The sequence below is a fragment of the Lutzomyia longipalpis genome, chromosome 3, assembly GCF_024334085.1.
Source record: "Lutzomyia longipalpis isolate SR_M1_2022 chromosome 3, ASM2433408v1".
NCBI classification, from domain to species: Eukaryota; Metazoa; Arthropoda; class Insecta; order Diptera; family Psychodidae; genus Lutzomyia; species Lutzomyia longipalpis.
In genome coordinates this window covers 29,306,256-29,331,889 of record NC_074709.1, presented here as the reverse complement: position 1 = coordinate 29,331,889, position 25,634 = coordinate 29,306,256, and the positions used below count along the sequence as shown (strand labels likewise).

At 36.1% G+C, this 25,634-nt stretch overlaps 4 protein-coding genes across 11 annotated transcripts; 3 read left to right on the top strand and 1 right to left on the bottom strand.

Annotated features, from left to right (window-relative positions):
• Window positions 1-212: 212 nt before the first annotated feature.
• Window positions 213-4,797, top strand: LOC129793723 (uncharacterized). The gene is made up of 5 exons (XM_055833955.1): window positions 213-469; window positions 2,270-2,713; window positions 2,784-2,956; window positions 3,041-3,158; window positions 3,365-4,797. The coding sequence occupies exons 1-5, from the start codon at window positions 321-323 to the stop codon at window positions 3,447-3,449; spliced, it is 969 nt and encodes a 322-aa protein (XP_055689930.1). The 5' UTR covers window positions 213-320; the 3' UTR covers window positions 3,450-4,797.
• Window positions 4,798-5,806: 1,009 nt separating this feature from the next.
• LOC129793722 (putative peptidyl-tRNA hydrolase PTRHD1) lies at window positions 5,807-6,321 on the top strand. The gene is made up of 2 exons (XM_055833954.1): window positions 5,807-6,047; window positions 6,129-6,321. The coding sequence occupies exons 1-2, from the start codon at window positions 5,880-5,882 to the stop codon at window positions 6,303-6,305; spliced, it is 345 nt and encodes a 114-aa protein (XP_055689929.1). The 5' UTR covers window positions 5,807-5,879; the 3' UTR covers window positions 6,306-6,321.
• A 229-nt stretch (window positions 6,322-6,550) lies between these two features.
• Window positions 6,551-10,076, bottom strand: LOC129793721 (delta-1-pyrroline-5-carboxylate dehydrogenase, mitochondrial). Its single transcript, XM_055833953.1, has 5 exons — window positions 9,816-10,076; window positions 9,508-9,714; window positions 8,089-9,315; window positions 7,900-8,018; window positions 6,551-7,352 (listed from the first exon to the last, which is right to left on the bottom strand). Exons 1-5 carry the CDS (start codon window positions 9,857-9,859, stop codon window positions 7,240-7,242), a joined length of 1,710 nt encoding a protein of 569 aa, XP_055689928.1. The 5' UTR covers window positions 9,860-10,076; the 3' UTR covers window positions 6,551-7,239.
• A 1,438-nt stretch (window positions 10,077-11,514) lies between these two features.
• Window positions 11,515-24,778, top strand: LOC129793719 (protein Gawky). 8 transcript variants are annotated; one of them, XM_055833950.1, is made up of 16 exons: window positions 11,515-11,608; window positions 12,238-12,426; window positions 13,293-13,684; window positions 13,798-14,939; window positions 15,576-16,262; window positions 16,338-16,680; window positions 16,930-17,384; window positions 17,449-18,023; window positions 18,093-18,549; window positions 18,719-18,955; window positions 19,030-19,211; window positions 19,276-19,429; window positions 19,510-19,706; window positions 20,575-20,839; window positions 20,930-21,245; window positions 21,327-24,778. In XM_055833950.1, the coding sequence occupies exons 4-16, from the start codon at window positions 14,733-14,735 to the stop codon at window positions 21,476-21,478; spliced, it is 4,227 nt and encodes a 1,408-aa protein (XP_055689925.1). In that variant the 5' UTR covers window positions 11,515-11,608; window positions 12,238-12,426; window positions 13,293-13,684; window positions 13,798-14,732; the 3' UTR covers window positions 21,479-24,778. The 8 variants fall into 8 exon arrangements, with proteins under 8 accessions (XP_055689925.1, XP_055689924.1, XP_055689922.1 ...); XM_055833949.1 differs by having other exon boundaries at window positions 11,534-11,685; XM_055833947.1 differs by having other exon boundaries at window positions 11,536-11,770.
• Window positions 24,779-25,634: the final 856 nt, after the last annotated feature.

The following is a 25,634-nucleotide window of genomic DNA, read 5'->3' as shown; positions in this document are numbered from 1 at the left end:
CGCTTCTCAGATTTTTCTTAATTCTAGATATTTTTTTTAGAAACTAAGATGTTTTTCTCTTTGATTTAGAGTAATCCATACAGATTTTCCATTAAAAGAAAATTCCTAAAACAGCCCTCAAATCCTTGAAACCTAACCGCCGCGGCGGAAAAGCTTTTAGAAGTGTTATAAGTCTAAAATTTGACGCTAAAGATGGCCGCCATCTTGCAGGCAACTTCACGTCCAACAACACCAAGAGCAACCACATCTGTCTCCCTTGATCGTTTTGACATCCTAAGGTGGCGTTCAGGTCAAACCGTCATTCGCTTTGCCCACTCAAAATGGCTTCCGTCAAAGACACAGCATCGTTTTTCGCGAATGGAAATTCCAAACAGTTCGAATTTGTGCTCAAACTCTATCCCCAAGTGTTGAAATTGAAAGCTGAGAAACGCCACAAACGCCCGGAGGAGCTCATAAAGTTGGATGATTGGTAATTATCGGGGTGCTTGGGCAGTGTCTCACACCATGGTGCTTTCACACATTCAAACGTGGCCCTATTTCGGTATTTTTGGGGTTCTTTGGAATGTCCGTGGGTACCGCGGAATCTTCCTTTGGATCTCCTTGATCCCAAAACATCCCCAGGGAAGGGGTAGACCCATCTAGAGGGTAGAAAAAGTCCGTAGACGCGCACGTATGTGTGTGTGTGTGCCGAATCACACGTGTGTGTGCCCTCATTTCACTTTGGGGCCACCACAGGGGGGCCACACTGAGAGCCCCAATGTCCCTGTAAATGTCCTCTACATCCTCATTTCTAAGGTGCGCCAATTACTTTCCCACCCAGGAGTTTTTTATGACTACAAATTCGTCATTTTGCCAAACCATTCCTCCTCCTTCTCATACTACAATATGAGGCAGCAGCCAAAACGTCCATTGTAGAGAAATTATATGTGATGGTATTAAATACTTAAATATTCTTTTTTTTTATTACTGAATTTATCATTGAAAAACGTAAATTTTATTGAGTTAAATTAACAAGAAGAATTATTATTTTTAATTTACAATTAGGAAAAATATACAAATGTGATGAAAAAACTGGTAAAATATTGTTTTCTTTTGCGTTAAAAAAAAATTATGAAAGGTGGTGATAAATCACAAATAATAAATTAGCAATAATATTTTTTTAAAATATATTTTTAGTAGGTATATTTACTCGGAACTTTTTTTTATTAATAAAACTTTCATGAACAAAGAATTAAAAAATGAGTTTATTGACCCCTCTCTACCTTTTGTGTATATAGTAGAGTCAATATGAAAGGTTTTTTTTTTATTTGAATGAAATATGACGGGCATAACGGATTAATTTAAAAATATTTAATCAGCTAATCAAATTTAAAAAAAAAAAAAAAAAAAAAACAAGAAACAATTTTTAAATTATAATTACAATTAAAACTTGAAATATTAGAAATTATTTGAATACAAAAAGTGTTAAGTTTTGAGGGAAATTCTCTACAAAGCATGGATTAAATCTCTACAGACAGGCTTAAGTTTTTAAGCTAGGACCGAGTGATTTTCTTGTGGACTCAATTTTATGTTCTACTAGGCTCTAGGTTTTTAAACTAGTTCTAAGTTTTAAGGCTATACTTACGTTAAGCCTAACTTAAGTTCTTAAAGTCTGGCCTTACTTTTTAATACTAGGCTTAAGTTCTTTAATGATCAAGCTTAATAGTTTTGTTAGATTAGGATTGTCCGGTTTCAGCGTACTCTAATCTTTAGGCTATAAAACTTATCCTTAGAACATTTAAGCGGTCCTTAAAAAAATAAAGTTTGTCTCAATGAATTAAGCTGAATTTAGTTGTAAACACCCTTTATTTTTTTTACAAGATAACAGCTTCATTGACGAGCAATTTTTTAGAACGTCCAATGCTGAAAAGATCTAGGTCTGTTCGGAGAATATAAGAGCGCCTTAGGAAAATTTTTCATTGCTGTTTAATGTCTTCTTCAGTGTTTTGTCTTGTGTTTGTTAGTCTTGATTAATTCTAAGAAGTTTCCCAATGCATTGTAAGAATTTTGATTTTCAAAATAACAAATTCACAACAAATCGAAAGAATCACAGCTAATATTAAGGGAAAAACAATTAGAGAAATAATTTTTCACCTTATTCAATGATAGCGTCTTTTTTTAAGAGAAGTTTCGAAGATGGCTTCTGTCAATGTTTCATGGCTGTTATTGTTTCACAGCATGAAACATGATTCGTATTTTGAATTTCAACGATTTTCTTTATTCTTTTTAGGTACCAAAATGAGTTGCCGAAGCGAATAAAGCAACGTGGAAAGGATGCACATATGGTGCATGAGGAGCTAGTGCAGACAATGAAATGGAAGCAGACACGCGGCAAGTACTATCCGCAACTTTCTTACCTCGTAAAGGTAAATACGCCACGTGCCGTGATGCAGGAAACGAAGAAGGCCTTCAAGAAGCTGCCCAACATCGAGCAGGCCATCACGGCACTCTCGAATCTCAAGGGCGTGGGTACAACAATGGCAAGCGCCCTCCTTGCAGCTGCAGCTCCTGAGAATGCCCCCTTTATGGCAGATGAATGCCTAATGGCAATACCCGAGATTGAGGGTATTGATTACACAACCAAGGAGTATCTCAATTTTGTCACACACATCCAAACCACAGTGGGACGTCTCAATGCTGAATGTGAGAACAGCACATTCTGGTCTCCACATAGGTAAGTTCTTTAAGCGTCCTATGTCTTAAAGAAGCACTTTCTGACGCCATTTTGGTTGTGATTTTATTAGGGTTGAGCTGGCACTATGGGCCCACTATGTTGCATCAGAACTACAACCAGAACTCTTGAGTGGAATTCCCGGGGAAATCAGTAAGAATCATGTGGCAAATGGCATCAATGCTACATCACTTGAACCCTCAGATGACAGCAATCTCGAACCTGCGCCCTCAAATGGTACAACAAGTAAGTTTTTCTTTGGAGAAAAATGCGTCTAGGGCGCCATTTTGAATAATTTTAACGAATTTTTGGGTGTTTTTTTTCGTAAAGGGGGACTTGACAGCTTGGACGAGAGCACACGCTCAGAAGATAGCTTAGAGAAGCCGGTAACGCCGATCCTCACCAACGACGAGACGAACGGCAGTGATTCGCAGAGCAGTATCAAGAGGTGAGTGAAAAAAAAATGAGGAAGTAAAATTCTCCGAAATATTTCAAAAGAATCTACGAAAAACCATAATTTTTTGTGGAAGAAATAAAATATTTTTAAATGAAACGAATCAAACAGAAATCAAAAACAAAAAACAACTAACTTCACTCCTAAAGCCAAACAACATAACCTCAAAAAATGACTATTTTGATTTTTTTTCTTTACAGATTCGCAGACTGCGACAGCTCCGAGGAACAGACTGAGTCGAGTGAGCCGGAGCGGAAGCGATCGAAGGCTGGAGAGGATGAGTGAAGATGCCCCCTTTTGTTCCCCCAAGAAAGAAAAATGAAAAACTTCCGAGAAGCTTCCGGCGGCATCTCGATCCAAGATGGCGGCACGCAGCAGCGTATATCATTATTTTTTACCTTATATAATAATAATTATTTTTTTTCTTTACTGTCTTCAGCAACACTTTGTCCCCCTATTTAATTCAAATCACCCCCCACCCACACCCCTTTCCCCTACCTTCTCCCTGTGTTTTTTTTACATAAAGCAAACCAGATTATAGATAAAGAAAAAAAGAAAATTAGTGGTGTAAGCGAGAGGATGAAAATATTTAAGAAAGATAAAAAAAAATGGTTTTAAGAAGAAAATAAGATGAAAAAAAAAGGAAGATTTAGGTAGAATCTGGGGCGAGAGCATTGCCGGATTGAATGACGTGGAATGCCTTCCGGCAAAATTTTTCGTCGTGTTTTTTTTTCTTCTTTTTTTTACATTTTTTTTGTAATGTATACTTAAATGCCCCAGAAGGCGTGTCACGTGATTCACGCGGCAACCGTGGTGGTCTCTCGTGTTGCGTGGATGACTTTTTTTTTAGCGCTAAGTATTTCATAATTTATAAGTAGCTCAAGAGGATTAAAAATGAAAAAATAAGTGAAAAAAAAACAAAAAAATAATGAATGCAAAAAGTGGCCGATGCTGCTCTTTCACACAAACACACAAACAAACATTCACACACACAACCTGTTTCACAGAAGAAAAAAAATAAAAGAAAAAAGAATCATTTTCGCGTTAAGAAAATGGCGGACATCAATAAAATGGTTGATGGGCCAAGCCTATGAAAACATTCCATGAGAGATGCATTCACACACACACATCCATTTAACGTCTCACGCAGCTTTTTGTTATTTTTTTCTTTTAAGTAATTTCCTTTACCCCCAGTTCCCTTTCCCTCACAAACATCATTGAGTTTTAATTTAACTACCCCCCGCACCCCTCATTCACATTACACTTCATCAAAAATACCCTCGAGATTGTTTATCATTATACTTTGTGTACAGGCAAAGAGAGAAAAAGGTTAAAATAAAGAGAGAAAAGAGAGCATAAAAATAAGAATTCTTATGTTTTGAGCGAGAGAGATTTTTAAATGTTAGATGATAAAAGAAAAAAAAACCTATATAATAAAATAGAACGATGGATAAGCGACGTGGGGTACTTTTGAGAACGTATAATGATAAAAATAGAGAGCATGATTTTAAGAATAAAAAAAAATAGAACATAGAACGAGAGCCACAATTAGCCTTCAACATTACTATATTTTAATATATAAAAATAAAAATGAAATAAAATGAGAAAAACACCTTACAATAGACAGATTTAATACATTGAAGTTTTTCTTTTCTTTCACCTCAACACTGCTCTGTTGTTCGATTTCCGCCATTTTGCTGCAATTCTTTTCTTTCTTTCAGAGAAAAGTGTGGTTAAGTTTGATTAAAATGGCGTCAAAGCTTTTCAACGATACGGATTTTCATTGATTTGTAAGAAATCAATTGAACCGAATTTGATGAAAATTCATAGAATATCGTCTTCGAGAGACAAAGAAAATTTGGAAATTAAATTTATTCAAATTGGTTTAATTTTCTTTGAGTTATGTTAATACTCAAAAAGTCTTTCTTCATCTAGAATGTCACATAACCTAAAAAATCGTTGATTATTTTCTGAAAAGGAAAATTCATTAAAATTGATCAAAGATTCAACGAGTTACAAGGAATAGTTTAAAAATAAAATTTATAGCTAAAAAAGTAAGTTATTCAAGTTAAGTTAATAGTACCTGACTTCATGTCCTTTCGCTCCAAAAGACGTTTTTTGCGGTCTTTGTTATCCTAGCTGTTACTTTCAACGTTTCTGCAATCAATTCTAGTTCTTTATTCATTTAAAAATCTTAATATTACTGCTAAGTACTTTTAGTTTCTCTTCTCTGTATTAATTTTGTAGGTTTCCGGGTTTTTTTTACACGAAAAATTATGTAAAAAAATCATCATAATAATTTTAGAGAAGAGAATGAATGGAGAAAACGCAGGAATCAAAGTAAGTACACACTAAATGATTTAAATCCATTATTTTAAGTACGATAATATTTTTCTACACGATGTGTAAAAAATGATTTCTACCCGGCTGTTCAAAACAACTATGTACTGATAGCTACCTACTTGTAATAGAAAACTAAAAAAATATTTCTTTTTTAGTATAAATCATGCAATAAACATTTAATAAAATTCCCTAGAGAATCACCAAGAAGATCCTAGAAAACATGGAATATTTCCGAAAATTTCACAGGGCCAATAAATTTCATGAAATCAACAGAGCCTAATATTAATTTTGGCTTCATTAACCTCCAAAGACGAACAAAGGAAAACTATAAACGAAGCAGCTCCTTTAGCTTTGTTAATTATTTAGAATAAAATGTCCCGATTAATTCAGTGTTTAATCGTCCGGAAGGACCTTCCATGGCCTCCAGGAGCTCTCATTGCTCAAGCCTGCCACGCCTCATCGGCTATAAATCACACAACAATTGGCGAAGCGAGGGAAGCATTCGGAAAAGCGGAAGGTGTTAAAATTTCCATCATGGAGGTCAGTTGGGGGACGCCATTGCGGTCCTTTCATTACGAAAAATCAATTTTAAAACAATTTTAGAATTTCCTTTTACCTTAGGTGGAGAATCAGGAAGCCCTTCAGGACGCCAATGATAAGCTGAACAAATACGGAGTTGACTTCAAATTGTGGACAGAACAACCCGAGAATTTCCCAACTTGCATTTGCCTCAAAATTTATTTAGAGGAATTTGTAGAAAAATATCTCAAGGAAATAAATGCAGAGAAAGTTTTATAATTGAAGGAATCATTAATTAATTTTTTATATCTATTTTGGAAACAGTGAAGAAACATTGTCGCGAATGTTTTGAAACATTTGAAAAACAGATTTATTTTTTTAAGAGTGAAAGCCTCAGAGTAGAGCCACCTGAAGAGCCAGTCAGAAAACACTGGGAATTCCCATTCAATCCAGACACCAAGAGATTTGTCTTTTTTCATAGTCTCTCTGTCTCAACATTATAATTACGAAAAAATACATTGAAATGTCACATTAAAGTCTGTATTGTCTAATTTGCCATAATAATTCAATTGATTATTTTGCTTGCTTTTTAAAACTGCACTATTCAACATTTTTTTTACTTCATACATTGATTATTCATTTTTTAATTCAAATAAAATATTCTTCTCTCCGCTTCTGCACAGTCCTCGCGATTCCTGTTAAACGCAAATTAATTCTTTTTTTTTTAAATAGAAAAAAATGTAGAAAGAAATTCTTTTTAACACACTTCAACAAAAAAAAATGTTTCGCTTTTACCCGTTTTACATTTACGCGTCCGCCAACATTCTCGGACAGATATCATTTGAATTGTAGGTAATTTTTTCATTTTATCTTCTTCTCTTTCTCTCTCAATCTCTTCTTCTTTTTCATTCTTTCTCTACAAAGAAAATAACAATATACTTGGCAAAAAAATAATACATAAAAACGATAATAAATTTAATACTAACAACAGAACAAGAAAAAAAAACTCGGGCATTTAAAATGCTCTGGGAAGTAGGAAAAGCACAAAAAACTAAAAAAAAAAGATTTTTCTTCATTCATTATAAATTATAATACAATTTTTCCGTTGGAGATTCATCAGTGTGTTGTGAGTTGTGGAGATTCCATCGTGGCGTCGTAATACTTTGCATGATACTTCACGATATACTGTCTCGGGGCGCTTTTTCTCATCTTCTTAGCGCATATATGGGTAATCCACGTCAGTCTGTGGTGCATATGTTTCCTTAATAGCCTGCGGTGAAGTCCAACGAAGGACATACTGTGGTCCACCGGCTTTATCGTTTGTTCCTAAAAAGAAATTTTATTTTTTCAACATACTTTCTAATTTTTTTTTTATATTTAATTCTAAATTTTATTAATTTTTTCCTTAAGAAAACAAAAAATGTGACGATTACTGTCTAAGATTGCATTAAGGGGGTCTCTTGGCAAATCTATTAGATATTTTTCGCCATCTTGTGATTTTCCGACTTGTCCACAGAACTGCCCTAAAACACATCAAGTAGATTTTTCTCGTGATCTACTTGATGGATTTTGATGGGGTAAAAAGCAAATGAAAGAGGAAGCACCAACGAAAAATGTACCAGAACAGATTTTTGAATTTCAACTCAGAAGCTGAGAAAAGTCAAAAAGAAGATTTTACTAATTTTCTCTGTTTCTGAAACGAAATTCAAAAATCTGTTCTGGTACATTCTCCGCTAATAATTCTTCTTTCATTTGCTTTTTACACCATCAAAATCCATCCAGTAGATCCTGAGAAAAACCTACCTTTGTGATTTGAAGAAAATCACAAGATGGCGTCGCACATAAGATGGCGATAAATCAATTCCAAAATTACCTGACATTCGGCCACCACCGAAGGGCTGCTGCCCTACAACTGATCCAGTTGATTTGTCATTTATATAGAAATTCCCTGCGGACATTTTAAATTCCTCCAGGGCTTTCTTCAGGAAGGATCTAAAAGGAAATTTCATAAAATGTTTTTAAAACAATTAAAAAAAAATCAAGACATCTAAAAAAAACTAACTCATCCTGCGCAAAAACAGCTCCTGTTAGGGCAAACTTGGTGGCTTCTGTGACTTCTTTGAGTGTTGCTTCGGCTGCCTTGTCATCGTACACGTAGCACGTGAGGACAGGCCCAAAAATTTCTTCCGTCATGATTTTATCACGTGGATCTGTTGTCTCAACAATTGTTGGCTCAATAAAATATCCTTTTGAGTCATCGCACTTTCCGCCTGCGATTATTTCGAGATTCTTTGACTTCTTTGCATGCTCAATGTAACCACTAATACGCTTGAAGGCTACAGCATCAATTACAGCACCAGTGAATGTGCTAAATTCCGTTGGATCAGCAATTGTGAGTTTCTTCGCTCCTGCAATGAGTCCCTCCTTGATTTTCGGCCAAAGCGAACGTGGGGCGTAGAGACGACTGCAAGCTGAACATTTTTGCCCGCAAAATTCAAATGATGACCTGAGGGTCCCAGCCACAACGGTTGCAACTTCCGCACTTGGGTGAACAAAGTGGAAATTCTTCCCACCACATTCCCCAATGAGTCGTGGGAAATTAACGTATGAATCAATATTTTGGGCAACAGCCTTCCAGAGCCATTGGAACGTCGGTACGGAACCGGTGAAGTTGATCCCAGCCAAATGCGGTGATGCCGTGATGGTTTTGCCAAATGTCGGCCCATCAGCTGGGACAAAGTTAACAACCCCCGGTGGGACACCAGCTTCCGTCATAATGGTGTAGATTAGCCAATTAGATAGGAGGGCAGTATCCGAGGGCTTCCACAGCACAGCATTCCCCGCAAGAACGGGTGTATAGGCTAAATTCCCCCCAATTGCGGTGAAATTGAACGGACTGATGGCCGCGACAAAACCATCAATTCCGCGGAATCGTAGAAAATTTCGCGTAACTTTGGGATTTGGACTAATTGGTTGGTACTTGGAGGCCTCCTTGAGGAAGTACGCATTGATACGAATAAAATCAATTAGTTCAGCAGCTGAATCAATTTCAGCCTGAATCACCGTCTTCGATTGCCCAAGCATTGTGGCGGCATTGAGACGTGCCCTGTACTTTGTTGCCATCAATTGAGCTGCACGCTCCCAAATTTCCAATCTCTCTTTTATGGGGCGACGATCCCATGCGCGTTGCGCCTCCACGGCTGAATCAATTGCCTGCCCAATGACCTTGGCGTCGGCATAGTAGAATTTTGCAATGCGTTTACCATGATTGTGTGGCATTACTTGATACCTGGTGGCAAACATTCTCAGATAAGATGTTGCAATCAAATAAATCCCCCTCCATTTAATCCATCAATAAACTTAAAGACTTTATAATTTTTTTTGTTTTTATAGCCAAGACTCCCACCCTTCCTAGCGGCATCTATTGCACAATTCAAGGGCAAATCAAAGGGCAGAGGCAGTGAAACGCCTTTATTCTTACCTAACATCCTTCGTACGTATCTCCTGACCACCAACAATAATGGGCACATCAACACATTCAGCTGAGGATTTTTTCAGCGCCTCCTGAATCTCCTGGCGCTCTGGGGAGCCAGCTAGGTACCCAAGGACGGGCTCATTGACAGCTGGGAAATCAGGAAGGGAGTCCACACTCACCACCGACGACGCCCACCGTCGTTCACAGCCCCATCTGCAAAGGAGTCACGCAAAGTGGTTTTTTGGTACTTTTCCACTCACAGCAATTTTTTACACATTACGCAATGTCCGGCCCACCGGTTCTGCGGGACTCACCTGAGGCGTACTGTACTGAGAAAGGTCTGTGTGCAGCGAAACATTGTTGGCTACTGCTCGCCAACGCTGGACAATTGCACTGTGGACAATCCTCGCAAGAGTAGGTGAATTTTGTAAAAGGGGGATCACACTGTCACCAAATGGGTATTTTTCCACACCACAAAAATAACACCAAACAAGCACCACAGCTCCTCTCACTTTCACACACCTCACTAGCTATCTCACTCACAATTTGCAGAACCGCAGGCGCTAAAATAAAAATTCTTTTTTTTTTCACGAAAAGCGCGCTTGCTGCCTTTTTGAATGCTCGCGCCAGGAAAATTCTTTATTTTATTCAAAAGATAATTTTTTTAAGAATTATTTTGACTTTTATTGAAAAGAGAAAATTCTTTGTTTAACGATTAAGGAGTTTAAATAAAAATAAAAAATAGGTATTCATGAAGAAGTGTGTAATATGTTGTGTAAGAACGTAAAAAATTAAAAATCTTTCAAAAGAAGATTTTTTAAAGACGATTTAGAATTTTTTGGGAAAAATCTTTCAAAGAATTAACTGGAATAGGTTCAAAATAACATTGCAGTGAGGCTACAGCAAGATAGTAAAGTCAAGGGAACCAATAAGAACATTTCTTGAAGATTATCGGCTAATCAGAAAGAAGGAAGTTTCTTCTTCCACTTTATTTTTATTTCATACCTAAGCTATTCTAACTTTTTTTTAAAAAAAATCTTTTTTAAAAAAATAATAATAAACATAAAACAAAAAAACAAAGAATAGAGAAAAGTTAATATTAAATCTTTTCTAATATTAAATCTATTCTTTAAATAAAAAAAAAACAAGTTTTTTTAAATTTATTTATTAATACAATATTTTATCTTTCAATGAAAATATATTTAGAAAACAAATTTAAAAAAAAATCTCTTCAAAACAATACAATGAAGTTACGTTCACAACATAAAAACATAAAATAAATCACCGCGATGCTTCCCGTTTGTTGACCGATCCAACATATTCGGAGTAGACTCTCGGTTACGTTTCGCCTTAATTCGCAAAGTCAACGAAGGGTGACAAATGACCGCAAATATAGTTTGCAAAGAACAGTCCAACTATGCATCATTTGCATAACTCACTATGTTCATCTTATGTCATCTATGTGCCCTTTGTTGTGTTATTCGGATTTTTATTTCTAAAATTATTATTTTTAAATAATTCTTTATAATTTTTTTAATTTCTTTTTTAATTTGAAGGTTTTCTGGTTTTTTTTTTATTAAACCTTTCAACATGAGTCAAAGTTTTAATAAAATTTATACAAATAACTCCTATATCATGTCACAGCAAAACCGCTTGATCGATTTTCAAAACCATATTAATTTTTTAATAGAAAATACATTAATTCGAAAATAAAACATATTATTTTTAGAAATAGAATAAGAAAATTAAAGGAAAAATATTGATGAAAGATTTTTCAATCAGCAAACGAGAGCAAAGAATGCGCCGGCCTTAATGCTTTCCAGCAACGTTTCGATAAATTCATTGCCTTCATCAGGCTCTATCGTACAAGGAAAATAATCAAGGATTAAATATTAAACATAGTTCTGGATTATTTTTCAATAAACATTGCTCAAATATGTATGAAGAGCATTATGTATTACATACAGCATAGTATGTATGTCAATAATCTAGGGTATGCCAACATCTATGCGCAACAGCTATGCTTTTGACAATGCTGCAAGTTGTGGTTTCGTGGTGATTTGACACATTTGCAAGATGGCGTCTGGATTTCAGTGAAAAAGACTGTGTGAGTGTTTTTGTGCGTTACTATTTAAAAGTCTGATGCTGCCGCGATAGTGGACGGAAAACATATTTTGTGCACGGGTGCGATCTTCCCTTTCGCGGTTGAACACTGTGGCGATGGTGAGGCGGACGCTGCCTCAGGGTGGCTTTTTCCTCCGACACTTGTGTGAGGACCCCCTTTTTCTCTGCCAAGTGGCCGCGAGTGCGAGCGAGAGAGCATGAGACCACCTCAAGATGGCTCTGCCACGCAAAGAAACTTACTTTTTCCACAAATACTAGAAAAAAAGGGGCGCTGCTGTGTGAAAATATTTTTTTCTATTCAATTTCTCAAAAGGAATTCAATTAATTGGGGCAAAATTGGTCTGAAGAACGAAATCTTGTGGAATTTGGAATTTTCTCTCAAGAGGAAAGGGGGGGAAGGAAAAGTAATTTCATTGCACGCTTGAGGGCGACTCTTCCTCTCTCGCTCCTGCGCATAAGGGTACCCTTCCCAAATTGAAGGGACTCCTATCTGCTGCAAAAAAAGACCCCTCTGGCGGACGCACCCCCTCAATCCACTAAATTCGTGTGATTCTGTGCGCGCCCCAAAACACCCGTTTCTCATCTTCTTCTTCTTCTTTTTCCTACACCCAGTGTGTGACTGACTGAAGCCCCCAGGACTCTCTCTGAGGCTCACAACCGAGATCAAAATATATTAAAAAAAATAAAAAATAAAAAAGTGTGACGACTATTGTGAGTGATCCTGAGCATAGAGACTCAAAAAAAATATACATAGCGACTTATGAGTATTATGATAAGAGAAATACAAATGTGAATATATAGGTTAGTTATCTATATTGCTATGTATAATTTTTCCATTCTATATATAAGCCTACCTATATGTGCAGTGCATATACATAGCTATGTGTATACTGTAGGTACCCCTTGGAGATTTTCATTGAGAAAACAGAAGAAAAAAAAATTAGCCCAACCTAGGTTTTGTGAAAATCGTGTGCAATCAATTGAATGTGTTGTAATGTATGTAGTATGTTAGGCGGATATTTATCTTTCTTTACTCTGCAAAACAGAGAGGACCTATGAGGTCAGTGACACGCATAGGGTTTAGACTTTCAAAAAACAAAAAAGAAGCCTAACTTGGCTAAGTTTGTTGTGAGAAGTTTAAATTCCCTAAATTTCCTTGATAACATTTTTCAAGAAGAAAAATGTGATTAATAATGATTTTTCACCAAATCAGTTTTTTTTAAATATGTTTTATGAGCCTTGGCAAAAGTTGAATAATCTTTGAAAAAAACCGATAAAGGAACAAGATATAAATAGTTTTAAAGTGAAAATCGTATATTTTTATTTTAAAAAATGTTGCTAATTTTTTTAAAATAAAATATAAAAATTGAAAAAATATTGCAGTTAAATTAGTTTTGACAATTCAGGTTTTTTTTTAAATATATATTTTCCTTTATTTGAACAAAATCGAAAGAATCCCAGCTAAAACAGTTAAACAGCTGTCTGCAATAGACTTTCTTGGAAGTAAACGTGTAAAAAGTACATAGCTCTGAAGTTTCGGATTATTCTTTGGAATCTTCATCAGACTCTATTCCTTAAAAAATTTAAAGTTTTATCATTTTAACAAAACCTTAAAAAAGCTAACCAATAACTAATTATTTCTGTCTCTAATTTCTCTGTTTTTCCAGGTTGGACAACCACGCTGTCAATGTGCATTTACAATTGTGCAGATTTCTAATGCAGGAACCTATCTAAAAGACTCAAACTCAGTGTGACAAAAAAAAAGTTTAAAAAAAAACCAAGTCAAATCAACAAAAACGGAAAAATACCCACAAATTTTACAACAAAAAAAAAGATATAAAAACAAAAATTAGAATAAGGATAAAAAAATAATAATGGTGAAATGTGAATACTATTTAAATAAAATACTTTTGCGAAAAGACTATAGAGATACCGTAGTACCGATAAATGTTTTCTAGTGATGAGGATTAAATAATGAATATTTAGCCAATAGAGAGAATATATTGTGAATTAATCAACATCTGATGAGAAAAACAATGCCTTTGTACTGAAATATGAGGTAAGTAGTTCCCTGAACTTATACTTTTTTTGTTTTTTCTTTTTCCTAAGTCTTGAAACTCTTTATTTTTTAATTCTTTTAAAAACATTTTTTTCAAATTTTTCTTTTTACAGGATATTAACAATTTTAAACAATAAGGCCAATACATTTATCTAAAAAAAAATAACTAGTTGTGTAAGAAATACAAATATTCATTTAAAAAAAACTGATTGATGAAAAAGAACCTACATAATCGAATATATTTAACTATTGATGATTTAACAAGCAAATGAAAAAGGGAATTATTAAAAAAAAAAAAGTGAAATCTAGATGTTAATTAAAAATATCTTCTAATACCAACTAAGCAACAAACTAAAAAAAAACCACACTGATAATAAACGTTCAAAAATTGACATAAGAGATTAAAAAAAGTAATTTAATAACATTTGTAATACGTGTCATTTAAAAAAAAAGAAAAAAACCTAATATAAAAAAAGCTATATCTGTAACAAAAAAAAACATCAACCCAACTCACTGTTTTCAATTTCTCCAACACTAGAATTAATTAAAGAAAAAAAAAAGAAACCTATCTGTCGAGATATTAGCAAATAACTAGACTATAAATAAAAAAAAAGTATTTAAGTATTACATCAAACAGCAGGATAAAAAAAATAAACACACAGACACAAACACAATTTGAATAAAAAAAAAACAACTATAAATCTAATATTGTTGGTGATAATATTTCTTAAGGATAAACTATTTGACATAGAATTATTATTATTATACCTACATTGTGTGTTGGAGCAATTGAGTCACAATTAAAAAAAAACAAATAATATTCCACATCTTTCGCTATTATAAACAACAACAAAACTAAAACAAAACCTCTTTAAAACACAAAAAATAAATCTAGCTAACAAAATCAGATAATCAGTGAACAAAATAAAATAAATTAAAAAAGAAAAGACCTCGAAAACTCTAAACAAATAATAAAAAAAAATCGCGTATTTGAGGAGCTTCTTTTTTTTTTGAAAACGTCACCATCGAATGTCAACGTGATCCGGGCATGATGGTTAAATCAAATAAATCAGATAATAGTCGATTGTATGCTGTTGCAAATCAACCAATATTCGAAACAATGAAGACCAAAAGAGGAGATTCAGTGGAGACATTTATCGTCTTTGGACGAGACGAATCTGTGATATTGAACGTTAGTTTTAATGTGTCAGCGGCGGACATGATGACAAAAAGGGGACCAGATCCGTCCTTAGAGGTTTGTGTCATTGCTATTTTGTCTTTACTCAAGGGAGGTGTTTATCTGGACGAAATTATTCGATTCTTCGGAAATATTCGGATTACCTATTCACTAATATTCGGATGATTCACCAATGTTAAATTCAAGCATAAAAATATTTAAATCAAACCGAAAAGTAGGAAATTCAAGCTAATGAGTTGTAATTTTAAGCAAAAAAAAGTAGTAATTTCAATCATAAAAAGACTAAATTCAAGCTGAAAAATATTTAGTTTTCAGTCTTAAAAACAGCTCAAATTGAGGAACAAAACTTGACGAAAAAAAATTAATTAAAGTATTGAAAAGGACTAAATTCAAACGGAAAAGTAATAAATTGAACCAGAAAACCAAAAAGACCTAAATACGTTTTTGGATCTTTTTCCGGTTTTGAGTTACTGCCCTTTTAGCAAAAAATGTTCATGTGAAGTCAAATATTCAGATCTTCGGAAATAATCGAATGATTCGCTTAATAAACCAAAATATTTGCCAGATAAACTCCCCTTGCCTTTACTACTATACGCGCCTTGAATGTTTGGCCCGTCGTGCCAATGTACAAACATCTGCACACACACGGTATGGAAAATAAAAAAAATTTCTTTTCTTTGGCTAAAATTTCAGGGCTTTGCGGCGAAACATCACCAATTTACAATAATAGTAATCGATGACGGTTCTTCCATTGATTTCATCCGCGATAATGTGACTGGGAGCATTTTGCGAATCCACCGTGGGTTAGGCGATGACCGTTTGGCTGACAAATCAGTCGAGTGTACAAATGTGTCTATTGGACGACCAAGGAATGTGCATGCGCTTTCGATATCTGTGGTTACTTCATCTTTATATGACTATTTAGATAGTATTGGTGTGATGTGTCAATATATATCATATATACGTGGTTATACATTAGTACGTGAAATATCTAGATTTAATCGCCATATTGATATCAATACCTTCCACCGATGTGGCGAATGTGTGTGTGCGTGCAGCAAAAATGTTACCGTATCAGATAATGGTGTTTTGGGTGATAATGCAAATGGTGCTTCAATAAAAACAATTGACATTCCATACGGTGGTACCACCTATGTTACATTCGATCAACTATGCAAGTGGATTGACCGAGAAAGGGGCCTCAAGGTGGTACCGCGCATGAGACTCTGTGGCGGTGGTGAGGGCGCACTCACCAATAGTGTTGCCACTGGATGGGGCAGTCCACCGACTGCTGTTACAACGGCTCCACCAACAAGTGGTGCTGCACCACCTGTTACAGCACAAGCAGCACCGCAGCAGCACTCTGTCACCTGGAGTGCGGTGAGGATCCAAGCCTATCAAACTTTTTCTGACTTTTCACTAAAAATAACTAAATTTAACAAAAAATTCTTTCAGGCCGGTGGTGGATCACGTGAACAAAAACCTCCGGGTGGTCCGAAGAATCAACTTGAGCAGCTCAATACAATGCGTGAGGCGCTCTTTGCTCAAGACGGCTGGGGGTGTCAGCATGTTAATCAAGATACCCAGTGGGATGTCCCGAATTCCCCCGAACCCGGTGCTCCAAAGGCAGAAGCCGTTCCCCAGGCTAATCCAACACCACCCGTGTGGAAGGCTTCTGTTAATAATGGCACAGATCTCTGGGAGGCAAATCTCCGTAATGGTGGCCAACCACCACCACAACCTGTTGCCAAAACCCCCTGGGGACATACACCAAGTAGCAATCTTGGTGGAACATGGGGTTAGTTTCTTTTTAAGCAGACTTATTAGTGAATTTCACCCCATGGACAACTTTAAATTCATTTAGTTTCTTACTTTTTGATCAACCTCTAATCTTCGTGTTCAAAATGGCGTCATTTGTGTTTCAAATTCAAGTTTCAAAGGCAATGTTTCATTCAAGTTTCCTACGCCATATTTATCCATTTGTTGACGCTAACCTCAAAATGCTTCAAAATTCAAATCGAAACTTTATTTGGGGTTTTATTAACAGGAGAAGATGACGATGCAGCTGAAGGTGGAAATGTTTGGACTGGTGCACCAGCAGCTGCTGCTGCAGCTCCACAGTGGGGTGGTGCTGCGGGAGGAGCTTCAGCACCCGGTGGTGCAATGTGGCCCCAAGCTGCAGCTGGATGTGTACCGAAGAAGGAGGGTGAATGGAGTGGTGGTGCAGCTGGGAATGCCTGGCAGGATCCACGTGAAATGCGTGGTGCCCCATTGTCAATGGATCCGCGTGAAATGCGCGCACCAAGCACTGATCCACGTGATATGCGTATGGTGGATCCACGTGAGCAAATTCGTGACATGCGTGGTGATCCACGTGGTATTTCGGGGCGTCTCAATGGTGCCTCCGAAATGTGGGGGCAACATCATGCACTAGCAGCTGCTGCCCATGCTGCTGCAGCTGCTGCACATGGTCAAATGCCGCTCAATAAGATTGTCTCACAGGTAAGGAGTTAAAAAGAAAAAATATTGCTAAAGACTCAATTTACTGAGAGAATAAATCATTTAGCAGGGTCAGGGAGGACAATGGGTCGGTGGTTCGGGTACACAGGCCCCACCGAAAGAGATGACACCATCTATTGCAAAGCCAAGTGGCTGGGAGGAGCCGTCTCCACCATCGCAGCGTCGTGCTGTGGGTAATTTTGATGATGGAACATCCCTCTGGGGTCAGCAGGGTGGTTCACGCGTGCCAGGTGTGTCACATTGGAAAGAAAACCCAGAAATGGGACGCGGTGGGATGATGCGTCCAACGGGTGGTGCTCAAGTTCCCATGGGGCAGCGCATGGGTAAGGAAGGAATGTGGCGCAATGGAGCCTGGGAGGAAGGTGGCGCTAGTGCCGGTGGTGGATCGTGGGAAGAGAAGAGCGCCGCAGCACCAGCTGGTGGGGCATGGGGTGGTGGTGAAGCATGGCAAAAGGGAAAGCCAAATATGTGGCAAGAGGGTGGTGATATGGAATGGTCCGGGGCGAAGGCAGCTGGACCCAAAATGTCTGCAGCTCAGGCTGACATTGTGCGCAATAGTAAGCAATTGAGGATTCTCCATGAGATGGGTTTCAAGAAGGAAGATGCCGAAGTTGCTCTCAGGTTTGTTTTAAGAACTCTCTTTAAAAAAAGAATTTGAGGAAATAAATCTGATGGAATTTCTTCCATTAGGATGACAAATATGAATGTAGATGAGGCTTTGGAAGTTCTCAATCAGCAACGTGGTGCTGTGGAGAATTGGAGACGCCACGAAGAGCACGGTTCATTTGATCCCTCCTTCCCGGGACGCTTCCCCGGCAATCAGGCGGCAATGCAATTCCCGCCAACATCTGGTTCCATTATGAGTAATATGGCATCAGGTGCCATACCGGCCATGCAGCCACTACAGATGCAAAAGTACCTTCAGGGTGGGCATGGTGCCCAACCACCACCAGGGAATGGTGCAAACTTCCCGCAGACACAGCCACCGCCGCCCAGTTCGGGGCAACCCTCCGCTCAGCAGCTCCGCATGCTCGTCCAGCAGATCCAGATGGCCGTCCATGGGGGTTATCTCAATCATCAGATTCTCAATCAACCACTCGCACCACAGACGCTTCTGCTGCTCAATCAGCTGCTCAACAATATCAAGGTTTGCATCAAGCCTTCCAGCTTATTTTCCCATCGACTCATTGGAATATTCCAGTGGCTGCTACTGGAATTCATCGCGCTTTCAAATGTCGCCAAAATTTTTTGAATCTTTTTTTGAGACAATTTTCAGCAAGAAGACTGACCTTTCACCTTTTCCCAACTCTTTGCAGCAACTCCAACTGACCCAATCAAACATGTCACGCGGTGGTATCAATGGTCTTCAGCACAGTGTAACAGTGACAAAGTTAAAGCAGCAAATCTCAAATCTGCAAAACCAAATCTCAGCCCAGCAGGCAATTTATGTTAAGCAGCAACAATCCTCGCATTCAGGAGACTTTGTGTTGCGTCCACAGCATGATCCTATTGCATCGCTTCAAGGAAATTTCTCAGAGATTGCTCTCAATAAGGTGACAAACCCCCATTTTATCCTTCTTTAATGATAAAATAAACTAATTTGCGGGGATTTGTTGTTGTTTTGCAGCAGGAGCAGCCACCCTATCAAGGTTCCTCAACGCAACAGAGTAGACTCAATCAGTGGAAGTTGGGTGCACTGGAGAAAGATGGCGAAACCACCGACTTTTCACGTGCCCCAGGTACAACGTCAAAGCCAACGCTCTCAACTACCAGTTCCGCAATTGGAAGCTTAGGTCTTCAGGGTGATGCGTAAGTTCAAAGAGACTTAAAAACAATTAAGAATTCCCTAAAAAAAATGAAAATTTTCCCGCAGAACTTGGTCAACTGGACGTAGTGTAACAGATGGATGGCCAGATACAGGTGTCATTGAGTCTGATGCATCGAAGGATTGGCCAACAGGACAGACATCACCCTCAGCTGCCTTTACGGATTTGGTACCGGAATTTGAACCCGGAAAGCCATGGAAGGTGAGAGATTCTCCCCCCCCAAAAACACAAAAAAAATATTCAAATATTTAACCGCCTTTTCCATCCTTCTATTCCTTCAGGGATCTCAGATGAAGACAATCGAAGAAGATCCCAGCATTACACCGGGAAGCGTGGCCAGATCACCATTGTCAATCAGCGCAAAGGAAAGTGATCTCTTCACAGGAAGTAGCAAAACCTCACCCACTGATATGCAACCCATTAGCCTCTCTTCCTCCACATGGAGCTTCAATCCATCTGCATCGCAGCAGAATTTCACGTAAGAATTAAAATTAAGTTAATAAGAAAAGTTTCCCATCCAACCGCCATTGTCCGGGAGTTTGAAAATTATTTTTTTTTTAACATTTCCGGTGGTTAAGAGTAATAAAATATCATTGAGATACGTGTCAAAGGTAAAAAATATTCATTTATCGTCAATTCCGGATGGACAATGATATAAAATTGGCAGAAAATAGGAAAAATGATTGAAAATGCAGAGAAAAGAAATCTTTCTAACCTTAAAATTTCTTGAGCACTCTCAACGTCCTTTGATTGATTTCTCCAACTTCACCATTGTTTCCTCGATTTTTCACCCAAACCACTTTCACTCAATACTTCAGAGACTTTTCAAATAATACAAATGAGAAAACAACATGAAAATTGCAAGGAAAACTGAGAAAATTGCGAGGAAAAGTTTTTATTTCCTTTTCGCGGAAAAGTCGTTGGCAGAGATGGCGGCGCTAGTGTCGACGAAGAATTTCAAGGCGCCAAATTTTCGGCATCACGAAACTTTCCGAAGGATCCGAAGTCTTGCCGAACATTGAACGACCTTGCCGAGGTTGTCGAGTTATCAATGAATCGTCCATTTCATTCATAAATAGAATGTAAACAAACATTACGATTGTAAAAATTATGAATGAATTTTCTCCCTAACCTTACTTTTAATTAGAATTTTTTTTCATTGCATTTCTCATTCTTCTTGCAAAATTTTTTAGAATTTAATCCAGTTTTGATTAAATTAAAGAATTTTCAACATTAGAATTAAATGTTTTTTTGCAGAAAAATCAACGCGGAATGATAATAAATAAGAATTGAAAGAGAAATCAAAGAAAGGGAAAAGGAAGTAATTTTTGAAATTATTTTTGCAGCTCAACGGCAAAAGGTGGGGCCAAGAACAACACATGGAGCGAACCAATGCCACAACCATCGCAGACCACATCCGAATTGTGGGGTGTTCCCGTGTCAAAGGCATCCCGGGGTCCCCCACCGGGTCTTGGGGCAAATAAGAATGGTACAGGAAGTACCTCCAATGGCTGGGTACCAAGCAGTATCTCACGTGGTATTGGGCAGCAGGGATGGCCCAACAATTGGGGACCCTCAACATGGCTCTTGCTCAAGAATCTCACTCCACAGGTAAGGGAGAGAAATCCAGAAATCCTCAGAAAAAAATCTTTGAACCTTTTGTGCTAAATAAATGAATTTTTGGGGATTTTTTTTTGGCAGATTGATGGATCTACTTTGAGGACACTTTGCATGCAGCACGGGCCACTGCAGAACTTCCACATGTACTTGAATCATAGCATTGCCCTCTGCAAGTATTCAAGCCGCGAAGAGGCACACAAGGCACAAATGGCACTCAATAATTGCGTCCTCGGCAATACAACCATCTGCGCTGAGTCCCCAAGTGATAGTGAGGTGCAAAATATCCTTCAGCACCTCGCTGTCCCTGCAGCTGCTACTGCCCAAACCCCAACAACCCCAGTCAGTACTGGTGCCACATGGAGACCAACCAATCAACCACCTGTCTCAAGGAATTCAGGTGAGTTACTTTAAAAAAAAATTAAAAATTTGAAATTAAAGAGATTTTTTAATTTTTTTCTTACTTTGTTTGTTATTTTAGCCCCAAACGATACATGGAACATAAGCTCCTGGACACAGGGTAGCGGTGGCAGTAACTTGTGGACCCCACTTGAGAGTGGCACCGAACGTGGAACACCCTCCAATTTAAATTCCTTCCTACCGGAAAATCTGCTTGGGAGTGAATTGAACTAAAGTGAAGAAGATTGATGGATAGGAGTAAGAAAAATATTTTCTTAACTAGAATTATCACACACACACACATACACACACCCTGTGAGCTTTCCACTGTGATTCCGTGTCCCCAATCTGCTGACGCACAATAAATGCTGGCTTATCAGGGCGCGTGGAAAGCGACAAATAATATTTTATAGGATACAAGTTTATCAAAAAAAAATTTGAGGAATATTAAATGTGTAGGAATCATTTTTTTTTAGTAATCTTAACTAATAATTATATAAAATATAAATATTATATATTTTTATTGCTCGTAATATTAATGAAGAAAATGATTAATAAGAAATTATTATAGTAAAAAAAAAGTGACATGAAGGGCTTCTAGGTGTGCCTCAATGACGCCAAAAAGAAAACGTGGTGACCTTTTTTTTATTTATTCAAATTGGGTGCTTGTCAATCATCAGTTTTGTATATTTTTTAATGGGTTTTGTGTGTAATTGTGAAGGTGATTCAACTATTTGCGTGCCATTTGGCAGGATTGCGCTCCATGTCCCTTATCTGTGGAAGGAGAAGTTTTTTTTTATCTGTTCCCAAAAAACAATTACAGAGAGATTAATATTCCATACAATATTCTTATTTTATTGTATTGATTATAAAAATAAAATGACAAATACACCAAAGACGCCAAATTTTGCCTTGTCCAAGAAAAATCCCGCGTCCAATGAAAAAAAAATAAATAAAATAAACCAAAAGTGACTTGATAGAGAAAATAAATCAAACTAGAATGTCTCAATTTAGTTTCTTTTTAATGGTAAGAGCAGCCACCCTCCGAAAATACTCCACAATTGATGCTAGAAAGATGAAAAGAAACTTTTTGATTCGCGCGCTTTTTTCAGCGGGTTGATGGCGCTGTGGTCGCATAGAGGGACGCGTGCAAAATGGCGGTTCCAAAATGAAAGAGGCCCAATTTTTGTTAAATCACAAATTGCCTCTATATTTGAACAAAGACTATCTTTTTTTTTATTAACAATTTATGTTCCATGACTTGATTTGCAGAGTCTCACGTTGTGTAGGTATGTTGTAAAAAAAAGCTTCTAGTACATCATCAAACAGAGGGCATGATTTTGTGCGCACGAAAGATCCACCATTGTGTGCCAAATGCACGCATAAACCTGAGGCTAGTTTTTATTTTTTCATCATAAAAAAACCCATTTTAAATGAAACAAAAAAAACTGATGGTTGGAATTTTTTAAATAAAAAAAAACTAATAATAAACGAATAAAAACATTGAGGTCTCCAACCCTTGTGTGGCACAGGATCTGATATAAGTGAAAACAACAAAAATATATCTTTGCAATTAAAACATATTAAATGAGCAAATGAAAATGAGATATATACATTACCTATTAATGAAAATTCACCCAACTCCTCAGTTAAAGAAAAATATCTCCAAAAAAATGTGAGAGAAAAAGAAGAAGATAGTCCGTAGTCGATGCTAGTTTAGGTGAATGATTAGAACACTCTAGAGTTTAAATGTTTAGATGGGAATAAAATCTAAATGAAAAAAAAATGGATGTTTTATGTGTGCCGTGGCACGGGCCAAGGTTAATCTTAACTAGATGTAAATAATGTTTTACTAGAATTTTATTGGATATTTTTTAGAATAATATTAAAACAAAAGATGAAAGAAGAGAAGGGAGAGAGAGAGAGAGAAAGGGGAGGAAATGTGAAATAAAGTATTAATTAAATAAACAATATATTTGATGAAAATGAAACAATGATTAAAATGAAAAATTAGATTATTAATTATATACATTTTAAGAGCAAGATACACACACACACACACACTTAACATAGATTTAATGATGATGCAAAAAAGAGATAAACAGTGTATAGATTTAATTAAAAAAAAAGAGGGTAAAAAATATGAGAGTTGACAGTGAAGAGAGAGAGAGAGAAAAAAAGCAGAAAGGTGAAGAAAAAACCAATTAAAAAAAATAAATAAATCATAAATGGAAAATGGCGTGTGGAAAGTCAAGATGACAACAATCATTGGCCTTAATGTGATAACTGTGTGGTTGAAAACCAACTCCCCAAAGCCTTTTATTTGTGTCTCTTATTTATAGATGATGAATTCGATGATGGAACAATGAAGATACTAATTAAGATTGGAAAAAAACATACCAAGTAATTTATAGTAAAAAAAAAAAGATTTTAAGAAAATGATTTGAATAAAAAAAATCTCTATGAATTATCACACAAAGTAATACACATTTAGAGAATATTTAGTAGATTTAAAACAACAACAAAAATGTGAGAAGAAAAACATGATAAAATACTGAAGATTGATAAAAAAAAACAAATCACACTTTTAGATTTATATTTAATGAGAAAAAAAAGTAAAATGTGAGCCAGAGTGAACAGGAGAAAAGAGAGATGCATTCATTTGACACTGAAAGACATTTCGCCATTTTTCTTTTCTTGAACATTCTTTTTCGTAGCATTTCCTCGTACGTACTAAAGCTCCAAAGATTCTGTTCTAGATAAAAGATTAAAGAAAAAAATCAATGAGATCGAAGAATTGTGTTGATGTAATGAAAAGGAGGGAATTCTTGTCTTCTTTTGCTTTATCTTTTGCATAATGAGCTGAAGAAGGTCTTTTACTAATCGAAATGTCAATGAAAATTTAAAAGAATAAGAAGAAGACAAGACTGTCACAGTTTTATCGTTTTTTTTAAATTGTTTAATTTTCTACATTTAAATGCAAACAAATCACATTGAAAATCATTTCAAAAGAAAATCTTCCAAAAATGCTGCAAATAAATATAAAACTTTTCTTTGTGCCTTACAAAATGATGTGTGCCAATCTAATTTATATGTAATAAGAAAAAAATCTTCCTTAAAAAACCGAAATTTCTAAGTTTTATTCTCTTAAAACTCGCGTGATGCATTCATCTGTAACTACAGTCTTAGCAAATAAAAAGAAAATGTAGGTTTCGTAGTTTGTCTCAAGAGGGCTTAATTTCTTCTATACTTACCAACCAGAACTGTGGTCTACCTGCAAAAAAAAATAATAATAATAAAAAAGAGAAAAAAATGCTTAAAACGAATTTTCAATCCATTAAAAACATTCCTGAATGAATACTCACAGTGCAAAGTTTAATTTTCTTTACACTAATATTTAATTTTTCATTTTTTTAAAAAATAATTTTTCATTTATTTAAAAAAAATCCTCTGGTTAAAGGCTTTTTTCTTCAATTTTATTGGAATTTATATTATCCAATTTTTAGCTATTTAAGAATCACCAAAATCCCATTTTTTACATATTTCTTTTTGAGGTTTGAAAGAAAGGACTTTATGTACCATTAAACGCTATGAAAATGAATGTTCAATTTAATTTAAATTTTAAAAAAGCACATTTAAATGCCAGATAATCCTCAACATCTTCATATCTCTTGTTCCTAATTAAACAAACAAAAAAACACTTAAAGATTGAAAAAAAGAAGCGCAAAAGCAAAAAAAAACCAACTTACATAAGTCAGTGGGCACTAGGCAATAAAATCAGTATAATGATGGGAAGTTAAATGATTTGTAAAGGAAGCTTTTGTCATGAATGCATTTTTTAAGGAGGCAACGTGTGGGGGTGGCAATGTGGGTGGCAAAACAACAAATAAAAAAATACACAAAAGGAAACTCTATGACTGCTATTGAATTTAATGAAAAAAAAATAATGAAAATAAAACGTAAAAAAGTGAAATAATTTAATAATTATTATTATAAAAAAAATATAGAGAAAAAACTAAAAGTATAGACAAAAAAATGGTGAAATATGCAAAAAAAATGAAACCGTGGTGGTAGGCAAAACATGATAGCTTTTAGATGTACTATTTATTGTTAATGTGTAAGGGGGAACTTTTTTGTGAAATGGGAAAATGGGTTATGAGGTCTGAGAGTGGGATTTTTGAGGTTATGTAGGAGTTAGATTGGTCTGAAAAAATCTCTTTTTTCTTTTATCAAAAGAAAACAAAACAATTTACTATTCCACTCTTCTATAAACCCGAATTCTCACAAAACTTTCTTCGTGTATTTTAATGCATTAAATCTTCCAGCATTTCTCGGCATTTTGTACTAAATTCTTCCTAAATAATAAATTGGTATTCCCTATATAACCCTA